Source organism: Patagioenas fasciata, chromosome 3 (genome assembly GCF_037038585.1).
Source record: "Patagioenas fasciata isolate bPatFas1 chromosome 3, bPatFas1.hap1, whole genome shotgun sequence".
Classification (NCBI taxonomy): domain Eukaryota; kingdom Metazoa; phylum Chordata; class Aves; order Columbiformes; family Columbidae; genus Patagioenas; species Patagioenas fasciata.
In genome coordinates, this window is record NC_092522.1 from 34,818,356 (window position 1) to 34,839,401 (window position 21,046).

The 21,046-nt window shown below is 42.1% G+C and overlaps 1 protein-coding gene across 5 annotated transcripts in view; it reads left to right on the forward strand.

Moving 5' to 3' along the window:
- The window catches only part of TTC7A (tetratricopeptide repeat domain 7A), a 195,344-nt gene that overhangs the window by 122,830 nt on the left and 51,468 nt on the right, over positions 1-21,046 (forward strand). For all 5 annotated transcript variants that reach the window (XM_071806103.1, XM_071806101.1, XM_065833824.2 and 2 more), the window contains 2 exons: positions 2,251-2,385; positions 13,625-13,827. In XM_071806103.1, the coding sequence (XP_071662204.1) occupies positions 2,251-2,385; positions 13,625-13,827 (338 nt within the window). The remainder of the gene's footprint in view (positions 1-2,250; positions 2,386-13,624; positions 13,828-21,046) is intronic.

Here is a 21,046-nt window from a genome sequence, read left to right on the forward strand (position 1 = left end):
CTGTGAGGATGTGAATAAAACACCAACCCATCTGCCCACCCCATGCAATCAGACCAGCATTGCATAGGGGTGCTTGCAGGAAACACAGCTCCAGAAAGCCGTTCTGAAAGACAGCGGGCTTGGCACAGAAGTGCTTTTGAAACATATTAACATGATCAGGAGTGCTAATATAAGAATCTGGTTAGGCTGACTGCAAAATCCCCAAAGCCCATGTAATTTTTTTCCAAGTTACTTTGCCACCTAGAAGGCAAGAGGTCTGCCCTAAGTTCAGAGTGCTCCTGATAGCATCATTGGCTCTTCACGTGGCTGTTTTCTTGTTACCTCTGCCCTGCAAAGAAGCTGTCTGTGTTTGGGGGTGAGTGCCTGGTAGTTTTCCCTGTGTTAAACAACCTTTGTCTGACTTGGAATTCCTGGAAGTTGCAGTGAAATTTCTCCCAGGTGGAGGAAGGGATGTGGGACAGGAGTTTGACTGGGCAAGGCAGGGGGAGGAATCCTGTGCAGTGAAACAGGCTGAAGATGGATCCATTAAATAAACTGTTCAATATAATAAATTCTCCATGCAAAGCATTATGGCTTTTCCTGCCATTAAAGCCATAATTGCTACATTACTGCACTGTCATCTCTTAGAACATTAGATCAGGAATGTCTTTGAAAATATGCAGGAATTTAAGAAATGCATCTCGGAAGAGCACATTAGCATTTTCCAAGGGAGCTGTGGGAGGCGCCTGTGCTGCAAGGCTGTTTTGAAGTTCTCCGCCTTAAAATGAATGACATTAGTTAGTGGTGAGATAATGGGACAAATATTTCCCATTGCAGTTTTTTAGGCTTCCAGTTGCACTTGTGGCCACTCTCGGAGGCTGGCAGTGCCGGCTGCGGTAGAGCTGCGGGCCGTATCCTGTCCCACGCTGCACGGGAGTCGTTGCAAAAAGCGTGGGGTGAAAATGAGCCTCTGCTCGCTCCAGGCAGAAAGCTGGCTCTCAGGTCAGTGCTCAGAAAAGTACTGGCCAAGGGGAGCATGGCCAGGGGACTGCACTGCTCTGCAAGCTGGCGCCCTGGCCCCAGGTGATGGTGTGGTGGCCAGGAGGTGTGCTTTGGCAACCCTCTCTTCAGCACCTGCCGGATGGAAAAGCATGCTGTCCGTCCCAGAGACACCACTTAGTGCACATGCCCCACAACAGGTTTTTTGCCTTTCTGTCCCTTCTCTTGCCCAGAGCCATTCCAGCTTCTCCCAGTACCTGTTTCTAGGCTCTGCTGCTCCCTCAGTGTGGCTGTGGTGAGCAAATGTGGGATTTTAACTCCGGGATCTTGTGGTCTGCAAGGTCGGCCTGTGAGGACAGATTGAAGAGTAATGCTGATGAGCACAAGTGCTTCAGTCACAACAGCTCTCAGGAGAAAGAGCTTATCGATCTTAGAGTCACATTAAACCTGTGTATATTAAAATATTTATTTCCCAAAGCTTTACAAGTTCAACTCCAAAAACTCATTTTGTAGCTTCTTATTTTGTTACCAGCCTCTTGGTATCCCTCTGAGAGGTCGGCTCACCGGTATAATCGCGCTTGCTGTACTGGAGAATGTGGTCTCTGTCCATGCGTTGTTCCTGGGAGTAGCTTTTGCTGTGGTGTTTTGTTTCCAGGGATGTGGGCACTAAATACTTGATTCTTGCGTAAATGTTAGAGCACAGACTAAAGGTTAATGTAGTCGAAGCGCTGAGCTCTCTGCTCCCCAAGGTTAAATGAGAAACCGTGCTGCCTCTACAACAGTAGAACAATATTCATGTCACTTGAGATGTCTGTGCTGTGTGAATGGTGCCAAGCATTTCTGTAATGCTGTACTAAGATTTTACATTAGTGGGCCATGTTTTGTAATTGCATGGTGACAGTGTGGGTGCTTATAAAACAGGTTACTAATAAGTATTTGTGGGAAATACTTGCTGGTAGAATTCTGCTTTCCAAATGAGCAAAATACAGTTGCTTCCTTGATGAATGCTAAGCAGACCTTTATAGAATTACTGTCTGTCTCTTAATTCACTTGTTTGAGTTGCAGCCTTTGGGTAATTTAGTGTGTTTTTTTCAGTAAATTAACCTTTTCTAAAACATGATTCTCCAGTTGGTCACACCAGAATTCAGTAGAGTTCTTATTACATAAAAGTGATGCAGGGAGTGGAGAATCAGACCTTCTGCCTTAGTTAGTCAAAGAAATATCCCAAAGAATTATGAAATGCAGTATTGTTCTTGTTTTTTTGGTCCATAGGATCACAGCGAGCCTCGTCCCTTGCTGCATCAAGACTGGAACAGGCCATGTCTGAAATAACTATGCAGAGCAGTACAATGAAGCAAGGACCTATGCAGCTGTGGACAGCTCTTGAACAGATTTGGCTACAAGCTGGTAAGACCTGGACCACCTCGTATTTCTTCTTCCTTCCAGTGGTGAATGAGATGAAATAAATATTAATGGAGAAGCTGAAATCAGTAGCTGAGTTGAAAATGTCCTTATTCTAGCAGGAAATCTATCTATCTTAGCTGTTGTTTTTGTTTTGTTTTTTTTTTTTAATACCACTTATTTGATTCAATATAAAAAAATAAAATACTGGAGTAGTGCGATTTTTCAGCTCACCTCTGTGTCTTCCATAACACACAGAAAACTTCAGACATCACTAAAATATGCTGTTAAAAGAAGATGGTAGATAGGTAGTTCTTCATTAACAAATGGGTAGGGACAATTATTTTAACTCTCCTTTTCCTGTGTGCTTGCCTGTAATAAGACTGGGCAAACCACATAGAAAGTGTTGTTTAAAGTGGGAGCTTTCCAGTCTTTGCTGAGGTTTAAGTGAAAATTATTAAGAAGAGTAAGTCCTCCACTCATTTTATCCTTGACTGTTTGAATCTCCCAAGGACTTGTAGGTTGCATGTCAGTTTGAGACACTTGTGCTGAGATGCTACAGCAGAGCATGTAAAGGGAAAAGAGAACAGTGAGAAGGAACTCTGTCCAGAGGCAGTTTCCAAACTGGTGAAAGGGTTTTATGTAGGCCACTCGGTGAGGAATAGGGTTGCACAGTACATTCTGCCATTTGTATTCCACCATTTCAGGACGGACAGAAAGATTTCTGACCCTGCAGTTTTGCTCTTAAGAGACACAGCTTTTCTTCCACAACTGGGCGCACAGCTGTGCACCTGAAATTACATTTGAGTGCTGTGATTGCTTCTTAGATGTGTCTGCTACAATTTGCAATGAAAAAAAAAAAGCAAGCAGAACCCATTGGAACCTTGCTGATTATTTGCTATTCTGTATGCAGGAGAACCTTTCAAATTCTCATTTAGCTAATCTGTACAATGGACAATTCTCACATAAAACCTGGCAGTCTCACCCTACTTCTCAGCAAAGATTTTTATAGCTGTTTTTGTGGGCCATTTCCTACCAATTAGACTTCAGTTCTGGTACAAAATATGTGATGTTCTTTTTGTTACAATTGGACTAACTACTAAAGAAGAAAATAAGTTACCTTATGGAATTCATCACCCTTTAACTTAATCACATGTTCGCTTAATGGCTTATGTGTAAATTTCAGTGATGTGCTGTGGGCTTCAAAAACACTAGCAAGTTTTTGCTTTATTCAGTTTATGCTCCCGATTTAAGGTTGCAGAGGAGGCTGGTGGGGAGCAAAAAACCCCAGAGTTCATTGTAATGAGTAGTCAGGTGTCTGTTGTCCATCATCCTGCAGATAGCTCTAGGCACTTTACATTTTTGCTGCTGTGTGAAAAGACAAAAGCAATAAAGACCTAGTGCTTGCTATGACCTACCTGTGAATTGCTACAATCATTTTTCAGCATAAATCAACTAGCTTTCTCAAAGGTGTTAATTAATTGTTTTAGATATAATTTATTTTTATAAGCTGTAACTTTTCTGTCCTGTCATTTTTTTAAATCTTTGTTTTGTTTCATGCCTACATTTAACTAGTCTTGTATCAGGATTGATATTCTGGAAATACCTACAGTGACTGCTTTGTGATTTCATTATGGAAGCCAGTTATTGTTATGGATGCATCTTAATGAGCTCTTGGTGAGGTAGTGCCCTTTCTCTTCTTGCTGTAGTGGGGAAGTCACTGCATTCTGGTATCCTGAGGGATACGGTGAGATGCAGGTGTTTTGGGGTAGTCTTTGTGGAGAAGGGCACAGTGCCTGAGAAACTAGAGGACTTCTTTGAAGGGGGCCAGACCTTACACTGGGCTTAGTAAGTGCAATAGTCCAAAAGGGTATTGCTGACTCCCCATATTTGAATCATTCCCATCTGGCAGGGGAGGGGAAAGAAGGAACAGGCACACTCATAACAAGTTAATAACTTCCAAAACAGAGATATTTCATAAACAACTGATTAAACAGAAATGCATGGTTACAAACAGTTGAGGTAGTCATGTGATTTTGCGTTACAGCGCAGCCCAAAATTAATAGCTGTGGAAGGCAATAGGCGATTACCGTAATATTCTGATCCCTGCGAGTCCCTTCATATTCATGACAGAATCACACCAGTGTGCTGTAGATTTCTATCAGGTTTAGCTTAGCTTGGACGTGTCCTTTTTCAGTCAATGACTCATCTGGTGACTCTAGGCAAGTTGCCTAACTTTTGCATACCTCAGTGTCCTATCTCTAAAGGGCAAAAATGTTAATCTGCCTTTGGGAAATGACTTGTGTATTGTTGTTTTTGTTGTCATTAACACTTTAACCTTTTTAGTGTGAATCATAAATCTTTAGATAAAATTATTACCATTTCCTAACCTCATACTACAGTAAATTTATAACAAAGCATCCGTCCTTTTCAGACACTAACAGGACGCAGCTGGCCATGTCTCTGTGTGTGGGTATGGATTTAGGGCACCAGGCTGCAATCGTCTGGAATCCATTAGAGCCATTACAGTTTCCGTGCCACTTCATGTCCCGAGGCATAAAACCTAATGGTACCAACCCACAGATCCAGTTGGAGCTTTCTGCACTTGGATTGGAAAGAGGGCATCCAAACCCAGCTGTCCTGCAGCTATGTGACCCCATCCTCACAGCCCACCTGTGGCCAGGCCAGGCCGCAAAGCCAGCACAGATACTTGCAAGGGGATGCTCAGTGGGTGGTAGCCGTCAGATGGTGCTTTTGTGGGGGAGTTTTTACCGTGTCACCCTCCAGCTGCAGCTGCAACAGGAGTTCTTGCCTTCTGCAGAAGCATCCTCAGTCCCTTGGAACTGGAGAGCCCTTGTTGCACTCACCATTATTGCCTGAGAACATTTGCATTCTTTTAACAGTGGCTGAAGGGAGTGAGACTGTAAACCCTGTGCAAATAGTTAAGCTCTTTTGTCCTGTAAGAAAGATACTTATCTCATGCATAAGAGGACATAGACTTAGTGGTTTTTATTTGTAACTTTTCTGGGTTTATGACCAGCACCGTTATGTAGGTAAGATAAAAAAGCAGCAGCTTTGGAAGTGTAGCTGCTAAATCCAAATGTGCTGCACTATATAATGGCTGCTGCACCTTGGCTTTCCTTGCAGCAGTGCCTGCGGAGCTTTGCAAGAAATTTTTTGTAGCTTACTGTTAGCAATCAAAGAGCTACTCGATGGATCTCTGGTCTCTAGGAGGAGTTGTCTTCTCTTTCACACATCCCAATAAAACTGTGAATTCTCACCGTTAATCTTATGTCCAGCCATCTCTTGTAGGACCAGCTGGGAGTACAGTCATCTGCAGCAGGGTACTTAGCACATTTCTTCAGTGGGCTTCCATATCTTCCTGTTTTCCCTGCAGACAGTCACAGTTAGCTTGGGAAGAGTACAAGGTCTGCTGTCCCCAAAGACTAGAGAGGTTGTTCACTCCCTGCGGCAGGCGCGCTTACAGGAATGCTAACAGGCATTACTCTGTTCTCAAGTGTTCTGCAGCAAAGACTGTGATTAACACAGCTTGTCTGGTCCCTTTTAACAATAACCTCCCAGTCCTCTTGAAATGTAATGGCTTCTTAAAAGGACAGAGTTGTCTAGTTAGGCTTTAATATTAAGAAGCCTAAACAAACATTATTTTTGGCCCTAAGGGGTCGTTTGAAGGAGTACTAAGGGAGGGTGCTGCAGTGTGCATGCTGCTGTGCTGCAGCTCTGGGACAGGTGTTCTTTTTGGGATCCATATGCCGGTTTTTCCTCTTTGTTCTGCTTTTTGTGACTGAGAGCTTGAATTCAACTTTGAGAGAACAGAAGGAACTTTGGCAGCATTACCAAAGCTTGTTAACTCCTTCCACCTCTTTTTGCAGGAAGAACTGCAAGGGGAATCCTCGAGACTACTGGTGATAAAATTGCTTGTGTTACTAAGAGAAAGGTCTGACCTAGGAACTATTTCTACCTCTTATTTCCTTTTTAAAATAGTGCCAGCACTCCTCTGTTCTGTTTAGAAAATACAGTCACACTGTTTGACTAAGGTAAATAGACTTGAAATGGTTCAAATTTATGACAAAAATTTACCTTCATTTGACATTTTTGTAAGATCACTTTTGACCCAGAGAGCAAAGTGTGTCAGTAGTGGAAACAAATAGTTCTAATAGTTTTAAGCTCTTTGAGTAACTGGAGTGATTTCTTATCTGAAGTATGTGTGATTATATTTCCAGGCAGTAATAACTGTATGCACTATTTAGAATGCTGCAAACCAGTTTTAATAAGAGTTCTAATATTCCAGCTCCTGTTGCTATAAGCTTTACTTTTAACTACAATGTCCACTTCGTTTGTCTTTACTAGTACTTCATATCTGACAATTTAGCTTCTTGACTAACCCAATACTTTACCAAATATGGCCACTCACAGCAAAGTAGGTCTGGTAATTTGATCTAAGATTGGCCAAATGCCTGCTAAGCACAGCCTGCAGACCTCACCAGGTAGATCTAAGGCTAGGAGCATTTAAAAAAACCTACTAGAATAACTGTTCCTTGTAGTTACAGTGGGGCTGGAGTGGGCTACCTGCTGTCTCAGTAACATGCTAGTTGACACTAGGAAAAAAATATTCTAAAGAACATGCCATGAACGAGAAATGTAAAGAGAGCCAGTGTAGCAGAGAGCAGTGAGCTAATGGAAAAACATCTGCTCCCCCGAGTTATGTACAGCAGGAAATTTTTTTTCCGTCCCATCACAAAATACTTGTGATTTATTTATTTTATTCCATATGGGCCAGTTCCTGGGGAAAAAAAACCAACAACTGTGTTAGGGGAGATGGGCTTTGTTCCACGAGAACGTGACGTCGGGGCCAGCGGGCTGGGATCTCCAAGGCCGGCTGGTCTGCGGCCACACAGCCGCACCGCGGGCGGCAGCACGGGCACGGCCAGGCCCCTCTGCCCCTCCTGTCTGCACAGCTTGTGCACGGGTGTTTAAATGCTCCTCCTTCCCGCATCTTTTTGCGATCCTAAACCCCCTCAGGTTATTAGCTCTGATATTAAAGGTGTTTATCAGCTTTGGGAGACATCTTTACTGCCATTGCCAGAATAGCTGGTGCCAGATGCTGTCCTGTGATGCAGCACTGGTTGTTGAATTAATTCTATTTTATAATATTTTTTTTAATTTTTTTTTTTAGCTGCTTTCTAACTTTAGAATTTCAAATTTAGAAATTTCTGTATCAAAGGTTTGCATCATTGCTTGAGCTCTTGAGCTCCATAAGTGCTGCTGATTTCTGTGGCTCTTTACAGTGACACAAAGCAGTATGAAAAGCTGGAGCCTGGCGAGGGGGAGCAGGAGGGTGCCCTCCATTGCACAGCTGTTACTGAGGACAACAAAGGTGTGCTGCAAAGATGGCTGCCCTGCAGTCTCTACTGACTAGCAGGGATTCAGAACACTTTACACTGGAGATAGAAATGGTAGAGTGAGCTGGTTTGGTCCCCTTCGAAATGTTACTAGTGAAGTGAAGAAGCCAGCAGTGGTTCTGCTAAGCCTCCTGGTTTAGCGAGCTCTGTACTAGACTTTTCTGTTGCAGGCTAAGGATCACCAAATTCCCCATATCTCTTCACCTGAATGTCCTCAGAGGCATACTAGGTTTTTCATCTACATTCTCTAGCCTGGTTTATTTTATTTTATTTTCTGTGAACAGTGATTTTAAAAAGTCAAAAGGAGTCTTGGCCTTATATTGGTATTGGGCATTTTGGATTGCTTCCCCCATTCCCGAGGCTTCTGGATATTTCTCACTGCTGGAGCAGGATGTGGAACTTTGTGGACTGATAATCCGTTGGCATGGGTGATCTTCAGAGAGCACATACCATTTCTCGAAATCTGGGACATACAAACGTGCATGTGTGTGAACACTGGCTCCAGAAGGATACAGGCAGCAACTGGCTATGCTCTTTTGTTCAGCAGTCTGTTGATGCTTCACCAAGAGATGGAGAGAAACCGGTTGTGCTACCAGTGGTACCCAGGGAATTACAGAGGTTCCCAAATACTGGTATTTCCTCAGCTGCTCGGTAACTTTTGGGCAAGTGATAAAGTGTACACAGTCATCAAGAAAGAAGCAGGACATTTATTCATACCAGAGAGAGAAAACAGGAATTTAGACTTGGCTGGAATATGAAGACTAAGAAGTCCTTTCTTTGATTATAGCCAGTAACGTGTTTTGAGAGAGGATACAAGAAAACCCAAAAGGTGCCCTTCCAACAGAAGCATTTTTATGTCGCCTTTATCAGTGGTGGCCTTATTGCCTGCAAGGTGGTGGCTTACTTCTCCCAGCTGGAAAAGAGCTGTTTCCTCACCGGTGAGCAGGGCCCCACTTCAGGAACACAGCTATCTTGTAGTATTTCAAGTAATGTTTTGACCATGCCATTTAGTGTAGAAGGTAACCTGTGGTAGTTCGATGTTGCTTCCAGAAATTTTCATTCTAATGTGTAGTGGACATTTTGGCCCCTGTGAGATGCAAAGCCTGGAAATTTGGAGTGGGTCCCTGGACTTCAGTTAACTACCGATTTGCATCCCTTTGAGGACTAAATCTGTTGTTTCATTCAAAAGAGCAAGCAGCAGAGCTCAGGTGGCTGGAGACACATGTCAGTTTCTGCTCTCCTGAATGTCTGTATCAAAAGTTTGCATCAGAAGAAATTATTGCAGCCATGATATGGCTTGAGGAATCTTCCATATAATCTGCTTGCAAATTGTCAAGCTACTGTGTGCAGGGTGGTGTCATAATACAGAACAATGACTAAGTGTCACCTGCCAGAAAGGAAAGGCAACGGGGGGGAACCCTTTGTCAAGATAATAGCTCCATAGTCACTGGTGAAGGCAGAGCTGTCTCACAGGAGTGGGTCTTTCCAACTGGCTACGGGCTACTGCAGTAACAAGCATTAATAGCTCCTGAAGGCAGATGATGTGGAACAGAAATTACCTCCCTACACATCCTCATGGGTGCTCTTACCTTCTTAAAGCGTGAAGGGCTGCTCCCTGCTGCACCATCCTGCTGGTCACCTGGCCACATTGCACTGACCATGTCACTGTGCAGTAGCATTTTCAGGGTGGATGAGAGTAGACAAGTGCTTTAGATCCAGCGGGCATGCACAACCGAGTGATGTGGAGCAGTCTGCTTGTGGGAGTTAAGTGCTGCATCTTGGGTAACACCAGATGTGACTCACAAGGAATGAAATTTTACCTCTTGGGTTGTTCACATTGCAGAAATAAATTTCAAATAAATTTAAGTTTTTGGCTAGAATTACAGTTGTTGCTGCTTCTGTGGTGACAAGCACAATCACTATTGACATTGCTTTGAAACACTTAGGAAATGGGGAATAGAGTCAGCGTTCAAGGTGATGGGAGGCAGCTCCGTTCCTCAGATTAGCACTGTGATGCACACATTCCTACATTACACTGTTGTTGCGCCTCTGATGGACTCCCTAACACAGCTCTGTCAAATAATTTATCTTGGAGACAGAAAAAAAAGAGCCTGAGAGTACGAGAGCCAGCTTTGTCAGTGTTCTGGGCAGTACTCTCAGTCTGTACGTTAGTTACTGGTCTTTGGAGAGCACTTGCTGATTATATGCTTCTGGGAATTCTCACTTAATTGAGGATCTTCACTGTAGATGAGCTTAAATGCTAGCAGAAACAGCTGGAAGAACCAGGAGCTCATCTTAGGAGATAATGATAATCTGAGTGGAGACAAGTGCTGTGCTCAGGGACTGGGCCCAGCATTAAGACTGGTGTATCAGTGGAAGTCTAGTTGCAAGTCAAGACAAAGGAGGCTATAGCCACAAGAAGAGGACAGTTGTTTGGAAGAACAGCAGAAAAAGCTGCTTCCAGAGAGCGTGAGTGGGAAGTGTAAGGTGGATATGGGAAAGAAAGGTATTGTGCTAGGCTGGACCTTGGAGTCAGCTGGATAGCTGCTCATGTTCTCACTGGTTGCAGGCACAAGCTTCAAGTAGTGAATGAAAGGAGACAGTACACAATTCATCCTCTCTTTGCCCATCCCTGCAGTGCAAAGTTTTAGCCCATACCTATAGGTAAAAATGCTGAAATATTTCCAAACAGTCTTTCACACTCGGAGGTTCTAGTGTTTCTCCAGAGAGGCTAATAGAGGTGGTGCATCCAGGATGACCATCTCTCTTTGCTCAGTAGCATTCAGACAGCCTTTGGTGGTACGTAGTTCAAAACAGAATGTACATTTGTTTAGGTTTTTATAAAGATGATTTTAATTGAGAGAGCAAGGAAGCTTGCAAACATGGCCTTTGGATTCAAAGCTGTGAAGAATGTCAGTATGAAGAACAATGTAGTTCCATAGTTGGAGGTTCGTAAATGGTTTCCCTGGAACACCGAAGCTTGTACTGGATGAGGATTACAGACCTTCTCTGCCTATGTCAACCTGAGAAGATACCCTCTGCATTGGAGTGGAATCAGGTGCCACGTATCTATAACAGAACTTCCTTGCAAGGGCTGCTAATTTGGTTAGTATGTCTGTTTACGGCGTAATTAGGTGATACAAGGAGATATGCTGAATAATCCAGTGGACAGGAGTCTGTTAACCAAGGTAACGCAAAGACAGGTGTTCCAGCTTTTTCAGTACCGTTGAGGAGGCAGGAGTATTACCATGATAAATTTAATGAGCTCTTGTTTTTTGGGGTTGATTTCTGCCTCTAGCTGTGTTTTTATTCCATGTTTTGTATCTTGTTAATCTGAAAATAAAATGAGTACATAATAGAAGTGACAAATGAGTTCACAGAAAACACTTTTCAATGCAGGCCTTAAAGATTTCCCTTAATGTCTATTTTTAGCTGAGTGAGTGCACTCCTTTCATAACCCAAAGGCACCTCTCTCATTCTTTTTTATGCAAATTAGGCCTCCCACACCATTAAATCATGCTGAACTGCAAAGAAATGGACTGAACTTTAATATGCTACATTGCCATACCATAAAATACAATTTGTAGATCTTATTTAGATTCTGTGTTGCTGCACTTCCTCTAAATAATTGTTATTACTGAAGAAGATTTACAGGCACTGTTGAAAGAAAATAAAGTACTCTCCATTTTGTATGCATTGAAACATCGGCTGTGCGTGATTTCACATCCAAACCCCTTTGCTCCCAATTCTTCTCTGAAATGAAACAAGTCACGTTATGCTGTTAGTTGCTAATAGAGCTTTTAATATGGCAATATCCAGAACTTCTGCTGACTTCAAACAGTGCCAGGATTTCACTCCTTCTTTTGTGCTGCTAAGTTTGTGCTAACTTTGCAAATGAAGTGTTTATCTTCAGGCTGTGAGTTGTCACCTTGCACATCCCCATCCTCATTATTGCCACACACAAGGCATCGGCTGCTCTGCAGCACTTGGCAGGAAAATGCTCTGTTCCTTGGGAAGTGCAAGTAAAATACTGTCCTACAAATTTTTGAATAAGGCTGCGCACATATTCAGCTTGACAAGGTACATGGCTTTGCTTTCTGTTATTATAGATAGCTGCAGCCTCTTGGAGCCAAGGGAAGGGATGCATGCTGAGATCTTATAATGATTAACCAGAGAGAAATGTAGATGAGTCACTCTTAAAGAGTGTAGTTCTTACCAAGGAACTAATGTTTTGCTCATGTTGACAGCCTTGGAGAATGACATTTATCTGTAGCACAACCTGGGAACGTCTAAGAAATATTTGAACGTTTTCTTGACAGTGTCTCACCCTTCTTCCAGAAGGACCCCTTCAGATGAGGAATGATATTCAACCCCTTTCTCATTTCACTGCATGATCATTTGCACTGTGCCAATAGAAGTGCTATTTGTGGTCTCAGTCTCCTGTCAGATAGGCCAAGGAGGAACCTTTCCATGGTGCAAAAGGACTGCGTTTGAGATGCTCTCCTGCTCACCTCTACCCAGCAAGCTCCATGTCACTGTGCCAAGTCCCCACAGTCATCTGGGTCTTCCAACATTTTGAAACTGACGATTTCAAAGCTATTTAAGAGTAATTTTCAGGCTAATTTCCCCCCTCACAGAGACTTCCTGAGAATACTCATTGCCTTTAAAAGTCAGGGCATTTAAGGTCGTGTCTAATTTCAGAATTATTTATCTAAATCTGGAGCCTGAATTAGTTATTTCAAATTGGACTCTTGAGCTGTCAATACTTACTGCATTTCCACATCAGTTGAAACAAAAGAAGAGACTTGGAGCTTTTGCAGTGATAACATGCAGAACACAAACAGCTTATGGAACAAAGATGGCTGCTGTCTGAAGAGAGAGTATTATATATATGAATGTGCATGCATACGTATATATGTATCCAAAAATACAGTTTTCTTTTTCAGTTACGTGGCAGTGAAAATTGAGTATTACTTTTGAAACCTTTTGCAAGGATTAAATGCATAATAAATCCTCAGAAATGTTAAAGTTTAGCCATGAGATATGTTATGAAGTGTTAAGTTTTACATGAGAAATTATTTGATTAACAAATTGCCAGTAAAGCACATTAGTATGCCTGTTATATTTTTTTTCCTAAGAAAACTACTAACATAGTTGCTGATGGTTGGAGAAAGTAAATGACTGAGCAGTCTCTTCCAAGAGCTCTCTTTTGTTTTCCTTTAGAGTATGTATGAGGAAATAAATGTGTGAATAAACAATAAAAGTCTCTATGATACAAGCCTTTTGATTTTAATAGTATCTGAAAACTTAAGAGCCAGCTATCTCATAAACTAGACAAATAAGCATCTTTAATCATCTTTTAAAATGTGCACATACTCTTTTTTAAAAGTTTTCTAGTGTCCAACTCAGTCAGATATATCCTATTATTCTGACATGTTTAAAGTTCTCAGTTAGACAGTGACTGCTTATTCTGTTCTTTTTTTCCCTCAGATTATTTGGAAATACAAAAGATGGCTCCAAGTGGCTACCAGCCCTGCTTCCTTAGGGCTCAGTTCAGCACTGTTTACATTCCTCATTGAGGAATCCTTAAGGCCGTCCTCTGTCAGGACAACACCTAAAGATGTCTGTGAACATCTGTATAGAGCCCTTAGCATTAAAAAAAACCCAAACAATTCACTCTGTCAATCCACTAACCATAGTAGTAAAGCACTGTGCATGATCATGGCTTCATGTTTTAATATGCTTAAGGGCGATTATATGTAATGAATGTGAAGAAAGGTCTCTGACTTATTTCAACTAATGGAAAGGTCTTTTTTGTTTTTTAGCTGAGCTCTTCATGGAACAGCAGCATCTGAAAGAAGCAGCCTTTTGTATCCAGGAGGCAGCGAGTCTTTTCCCCACATCTCATGCTGTACTGTACATGCGTGGGAGGCTCGCAGAGATGAAAGGCAATTTGGAGGAGGCTAGGCAATTGTATGATGAAGCGCTCACAGTGAATCCAGCTGGAGTGGAAATTATGCACAGCCTGGTGAGTTTGCAGGGGCTCAGCTCCATTATAGTATTTATGTTCCTGATTAACTGTAACAAGAGGGGAGAAGGTTCATGCTTGCTCTGGATGCCGTTGTCTTCCTAATTCTGAGAGCAAGTGACTGTTCCAAGAATAAATTGGGTAGCTCAAACCTCTATTTTAAGACTGGATTGAATGTTTTTAGCTAATTAGGACTTGTGTCAGAAGTAAATATTGTAATTGACAAAGGCTGATGGTTTTTTAAGTCAGTTCACTGCTCTGCTGCCTTTCCTACTAACTGTTATGCATTTTAAATAAGTGGTATGACTGATGTTTGAAATATCTAAACTAAATAACAATAGGATATAGATATACAATGCAGATACATCCAGGGTTTGTAAACCTTGGGTTAGAGTCTTGTGTCTACTCAAATGAGTTTATTATAAAATTAATCTGTTGTTGTCTTAAGCTGTGGCTTAGCCTCCAACCTTGTGTACAGGCCGTGACTCCACATTTGTGGGGTTTTTTTGGTAACACTCCTATCCAGCAAGCTTTTTTTCTGTTGCACCATCCCCCAAACAAGCTTATTTACTGACAAAGGGCCTTGAGCTTAATAAAAATAACAATACAGAGAGCTTTGTGGAAGACCAAAACCCACTTCTCTTATGAAATCAGAACAGTTAATCACAGTTCATTAAAGATGTGTCTTGGCAACTGTAGCCCTTAGTAGGTCTCTCTGGGATTTTAGAGGTCTTTCTTGACTAATATAATTCTTACAGGAATTCTCTATCCATGTGACCACGTTCTGTCTCTGCTAACAGATTTGTATTTCCTGACATAAATTTGGTCCTGATGAGGTTTGCAGGCCACTCCAAAACGGAAGGGTTATCAGTGCAAAAGAGGGCAAATCTGAAGTGAAGTTATAATTGAGATAAAATAGTAGAACCTACAGGCAAGGGAAGAGATATTTGGTCATAATGAATGTTTAGTGCAAAACCAGCAAGTGAATAGCCGGTGCATATGTCAAGAGAAGGTTGCAAAACAGCTATGCGTATGTCAGGCTTATATGGGGCAATATTACTTCATTACTGTGATCCAGCCTTTACAAAATCAGTCAGTAAAAACATGGCAAGATAGAATGGTGTTCTTTGCTCAGCTAGCATCAGAGTTTCAGACAAGTCACTGATATTAGAGCAGCCATCAAGTTAGATGCCAACACTATACTAATAGTTTTCATTTTTGTCTCATTTTATGGGCAGAACCACGTACTGTGTCTTCCTCTTTCAGTTGCTTGCAATTTTCTGAAACTATAGCCATTTGGAATAAAAATTTCTGAGATGCATATCTGTCCTGGCCCAGTTTACTTCAGAAAATGTCACCCAACATGACTTAACTGTTTCTGAAAATGGGGCTAAAGAAGAGACCTTAAAAGCTTCTGTGATGTCTTCTTTACTGTGCTTTAGTGTCTCCAGGTTTGGTCAAGAATGGGTGGTCTTTGTAACATCATTAGTCTGCTTTTTACCATCCCAAAGAAAATAATTCCTAGGTTATTCAAATGATAACCTTTAAAAAACATTTTATGTGTACTTAATAGATACATATTTCTGAAACCTCTAAGGAGTCTGTGAATGCTCGTTCCCTTCAAACCCCAGTGAGCTCCATCATCTCTTAGCCAAGGGATGGGAGTGAAATTTAGGAGAGATGAAAAAGACAGGGAGATGGGGAATTTGGAGACAGAAACTCAGTCCATAAGCAAGTATGAAAGAGGAAAGATAAACTCAATAACAAAGTGAGACAAATAAGGATAGGAAGAAAATAAGATACAATAAGATAGGTAACACTGGGTAAGACCAGAAAGATAAGAAGAATGCAACTGAGTCAAGGGACCGGGCCGAGACACCTGGGTTGATGGGTCGGCATGTTGGAAAGGGTGAATTAGAAGGGTCGGTCTTAGGAGAGAGACAAAGGAACGTGGACGAGTCCTTCCTCTTCATAGTCTGCATTCTCCTTAAAATTCTGAATCTTCCCAACCTAGTGCCAGCAAATATCAGTGAAAATCACTTACTTAAGCATGTGCCTCATCTCCTTTAGCTTGGCCATGCTGGCAGCCTGTGGTTTCCACCTGTTAGCTAAGGTCTGGTCTATCCCTGCTGATGTGAATCATGGCAGTAGTTATAGGATGCCACATAATGTCATTCCTTTGTATGTTTTTCCAAAAGCAAGGAAATTGCACATAACAAGTTAGAAGCATCTGATGAGCACTATAGAAAAGCCTGTAAAGAAATTAATCATTCTGCCTTCAGAACAGAGCTGGAATCATGTGCAGTAAACAAGTTTTTTAAGGCTATGCATCGAATAAAAAGGGCAAAAATAAAATATTGAATGGCTGCTAGCTAAGTGATTTTTGTCCTGTGTATAGAATGAAACAGTGTCCTTATGGAGAACTTAAGATGGTTTATGCAACTGAGGATATAATGTAACAAGTGGTAAATTCTGCATCTCCTTGAAGCCATCAGAAGACGACTCGATGCCTTTCTGAAATGTATGTATTAGCCAAGTACTAGCTGTACTGTTATTAACAATACAAGTTCTTGAGCACAATATGTTCAGTCCTCCTACCAGAGGGAAGTGTGTCTTGGATTATGCAAGAGGCCAAACTAGATTATCAGCTAGTTCCAAGTAGCTTGAAACTAAGCAAGACATACACAGGCAGCTGAAGTCAAATTCACACATGCTGTTTCAGTGCTGGTCTCCCCAAACATCTGAGTACCTAGTTTTGCCACTGTAGTAATAACTGTTGTGGATATGTAATAATTTAGGGAAAGAAGGTCTGGTTGAGAGAATTACTGTTTGACTTGGTGGTATTGCCATCCAACTGACCTAGTCCACTTTAAGCAAAAACTCTTGCTGTAGACAGTGCAGATTCTCCCTGGTGTATCAGCATCAATTAGCAAAGTAGTCATGTCTCTTCCCATGGGCTTTTAGAACTGGGTTGTCAAAGGTATATTTGGAAAATTCCAACCTGAAGAGCGTTGCTGGCTTTAAATGAAGGGCACAGATCTAGCAATGAATGAGTCCGTCGGGTGTCCATAACTTCACTTTTACAGAGGGTAGAGTCACCACCATAATAAACACAAGGCCTTTCTCTGCATAGCTGAAAAGGGCTATGTTTTACCATGACTGTAGGGTGTTTACAACAGCTGTCACGTCAGTGTGCTTTCCATATCCAGCGTACTGCCAGGGGGAGGAGCAGGGCTGTGGTGCTGAGAGCATCTGATGAGGTGGGTAGCATGCTCTGCTTCATCCCAGGGGCTCCTGGCAGCCTGTGTCCAATACTGTGGTTAGCAAACCACAGGCATGTTGGAAATGCCATGTAGTTGTGCTGCTTCTTGCTAGCACTTGCAGTTTATAAGTGATGTCACAGGATCCTTACAGCTGTATTAAGACTCCGCCAATGGCCTTTGCAAAGTAAATACCGCTGGCTAATACCTAATCTAAGGAAGCACAATTGTTGAGGGGTTCTATTTTCACTTGGAAAAACCACAGAGAATCAGTTTTTGGGACTATTGGGAGTGTACTTACGTACCAAAGTACTCCTGGTAATGTATGGAGATACTTCTTTGGTTGAACAACTGTTTGGTACCAGAAACAACTAGCTTGGCTTGGCCCACAGTAACTGTACATACTGTAAGATCACAGCTCTCTTCAGGAAACACAACTTGCTGGGGTTTTTTTTTCCACGTTTCTTCTTGTTCTGTCTCACATGTTTCTGTCTTCCTTCACTAGAACATCTCTGTTTTTCTCCTTCCTTTCCACAGGCTCTCTCTGGGGCCTGCTTGCAAAGATCATAGAGCACTTCTCCCTCCTGGGGGGCTGATGGAGTTGCCACTGAGTAGGTATCTTCACTGGTCCAGAAACAAGAGTTTAGCCCCTGTCCCTTGTCTTGCACTGTAAGTAGTCGACCATGCCAGGTGCTGATCTCTGACAGCACATTTCTCAACCAAATAACCACGGCTTGCTTCTTTCAGTATGTACCAAATTTGGTTATATAACATCAGGATATACACAGCTTTGGGACAGTGATAAACAAAACTTGACATGTACCCAACCAAGTCAGAAAATACAACATAAGCCGGGGCAGATGACACCTCCTTGTAAAGTGATACACAAATCCACCTACCTGTATGTCATGGGAGAAAGACATTGAAATTTCTTCTTTCCCAGCCACAGTTAGTGCAGCACCATCCTCACTTTTGATTCAGAGGAGAAAATCAATGCCAGCATGTTGGATGTGAGTCTTACAGCTCTATACGTAATAGTGCAAGATAAACAAAAAATATACTGCAATATTCAGAAGACTCCCACCCAGCGCATATCTCACGTAACACTTTGCCGAGTTAGAGCAATTCTCAACACTTTTTAAGTTCAGGGGAGAAGAAAGAGAATTGTGTATTTATAAGGAAAAGAAATGGGCACCCTCATCTCTGTCGCTATGCCAGATTTAATGAAAATAACAAAAAATACCATCAAAACAAAGAAAAAAATTTGCTTGACTCATACTTGAGTCTTACTGATTGCAGCAGAAGATTGTGATGCTTCCTCACTTCTCTTGAAGGCTGGGGCAAGGATGATAAGGTTGTTGTCAGAATGCCATGTAGCTGTCTGCACTGCATAGTCCCTATGCTTGATAGCGAAACAAAGTGAAATACGTGTTGGGTTTTGTTTGGTGAGTTTTTGTGCAGGTTTAAATTGGAAAGCAGTCTTGATAATGTATCTCTGTATTGTGTTGTGATCTCATAAATGGATGGAAAACATAATCTATAGAAAATCTATTTGGTTTGTTCCTTAATCAAGTAAAATTGAATATACAGGCAACACGGGTTGTGCTAATCATGAGAGTTCTGCATTTTCTTAGAGACACTCTTGCCTCCACCACAAAACATAAGATTGACAGCCACACTAAGGGCTTTACAGTCACATGGTACCCTCCAACTGAAGTTGGAAGAACAAGCTTCCCACTCACCTAGGTTTAAATCACCTGAGCTGGGCCAACAAATTGGCTGTAGGCTGTTTTGTGACCTGTGTTTTCTGAGATGAATATAGATTTTGGCCTTTCCTCAGGAAGGCCTGGTTATTTTTTGGAGAAGGTCCTTTGGCAAATGCAATTTGGGAGGTATCAGCCATGTAGCAGAATCATGGAATGGTTGAGGTTGGAAGGGATCTTGGGAGATCATGTAGTCCAAACCCTGGCTCAAGCAGGTTCAGCTAGAGCAGGGTACCCAGGACTGTGTCCAGTTGAGGTTTGAATATGTTCAAGGACAGAGATGCCACAGCCTCTCTGGGCGGCCTGTTGCAGTGTTTAATCACCCTTACAATAAACAAAGCTTTTTCTGCAAGTTTGAATGGAATATCTTCTATCTCAGTTTGTGCCCATCTAGTCACTGGGTACCACTGAGAAGAGTCTGGCTTCATCTTCTTTACACTTTACCATCAGTTATTTAACCATATTGATAAGGTCCTGCCTGAGACTCCTCCAGGCTGAATAGTCCCAGCCTTCTCCTTGTACAACAGATGCTCCAGTCTCCTAATGATCTCAGTGGCCCTTTGCTGGACTCTCCCCAGTATGTCCACGTCCCCTTGTACTGGGGAGCCCAGCACTGGGCACAGCACTCCAGGTGTTGCCTCACCAGTGCTAAGCGAAGAGAAGGACCACGTTGCTCGACCTGCTGCCAGCAGCCCAGGGTACTGTTAGCTGCCTTGGTGCAAGGGCACATTGCTGGCTCATGGCCAGCTTGTTGTCCACCATGTCCTGTTCTGTAAAGCTGCCTTCCCATCCAGTCATCCCTCCAAGTGACTCTGAAGCTAATACCAGGAATTTTTTCTGCAAGTAGATACTAAACATAGCATTGGCATGGCTGTCCTGGGTCAGACCAGAGGTTCAACTGGTCCTTCTCTCCAACAGCAGCGTAAGTGCGTGCCTAGGAAAAAATTAAAGCAGAGCCAATGCAATGGTACTTCTAAGATTATGATTTAGCACAGGGGCATCTTGAAGTAGACGTTGATTCTGCTTGCTTAGTAATTCACACTTGATTTCTCCTTCGTGAACTTGTGTTATCTTGAACCTGTGTCAGCTTTCAGCATTCACAGTACCCTTTGGGAAAGAGACCTGCAGCTCTGCTTTGTGCTGTACAAAAAACTGCCGAATTTGTCTGTATTCTTGATGAGCTCTTCCTAGCCACACTGATGCAACTTGTTCTTATTTTGGAAGATATAGCACACCACTGATTCTTATTCAGCCCCTTTCCCATTCCTGATTTTGTAGATATCTATCACCAAACCAGTCTCATTCCTTTTGTTATTGCTGTTGCCTCTCTCTGAACTTCTTACAGTTCTTTTTAAAGTGGCAAGGCTAGAGCAAACAATGCACTTAAAAAAAAAATTAGGCAGTGTTGTAGATTCAGTGTTAAAAATCCTCACTGCCCCGTGGTCTTCTACTCATATAATTATTGTGTGTATATATATATTCATGCAAATACAATGTTCTATTTCAAACATTTTGTATTAACCTGATCTCGTTATCTCAGCTCTGTTTCCATCTCCTTGTGCCTGCAGGGGCTAGATTTTTTCTGAACAGTCAGCATCTCTAATGAATGGATTGTGATTTATAATAGCGATGAGCAGTGTGACTGTGTTGTTTCGGGTCCTTGCAGAGATGTCAGAGCCCCAGTGTGTGAATACAACACAGCCAGCAAGCATGCAGTTCTAGTCTTTGATACACATTCTTCATTCTGCTTGCCAGAGACTCCCCTTTAGCTGGTGGAACACAAATTTCCATCTGCTGGTAGTGCTAGAAGCTGAAGAGCTTGATTGAGAACAGGTTTTTGTACAGATTATGTTCCTTCTGCCTAAAATAAGTACATTGCTTTTGATTAGAGAGTTTAAAAACTGTATGATGCTTTGTTTAAATCTGCTGCTGCTCTTAATTGTTCAGTTGGATGCAAGGGCTGAATAAGGAGAAAGAGCCTTTACAAAGAGTCTTGGACTGTTTAATTTGGCCTTCATTGTGTAGTTAGGATGCAATTTCATGTTCATTTTAGTAGAAGAGTCAACCTATTGTCTCCAGACTTGTACTTGGTAACATCAGGATAATTTGAAGACTACAGTTTCCACTGATTAGAACATGGAAATGAATTATTTCTGTTCATTTATTTGATTTTACCTCACAGTATGGTGCATGCAT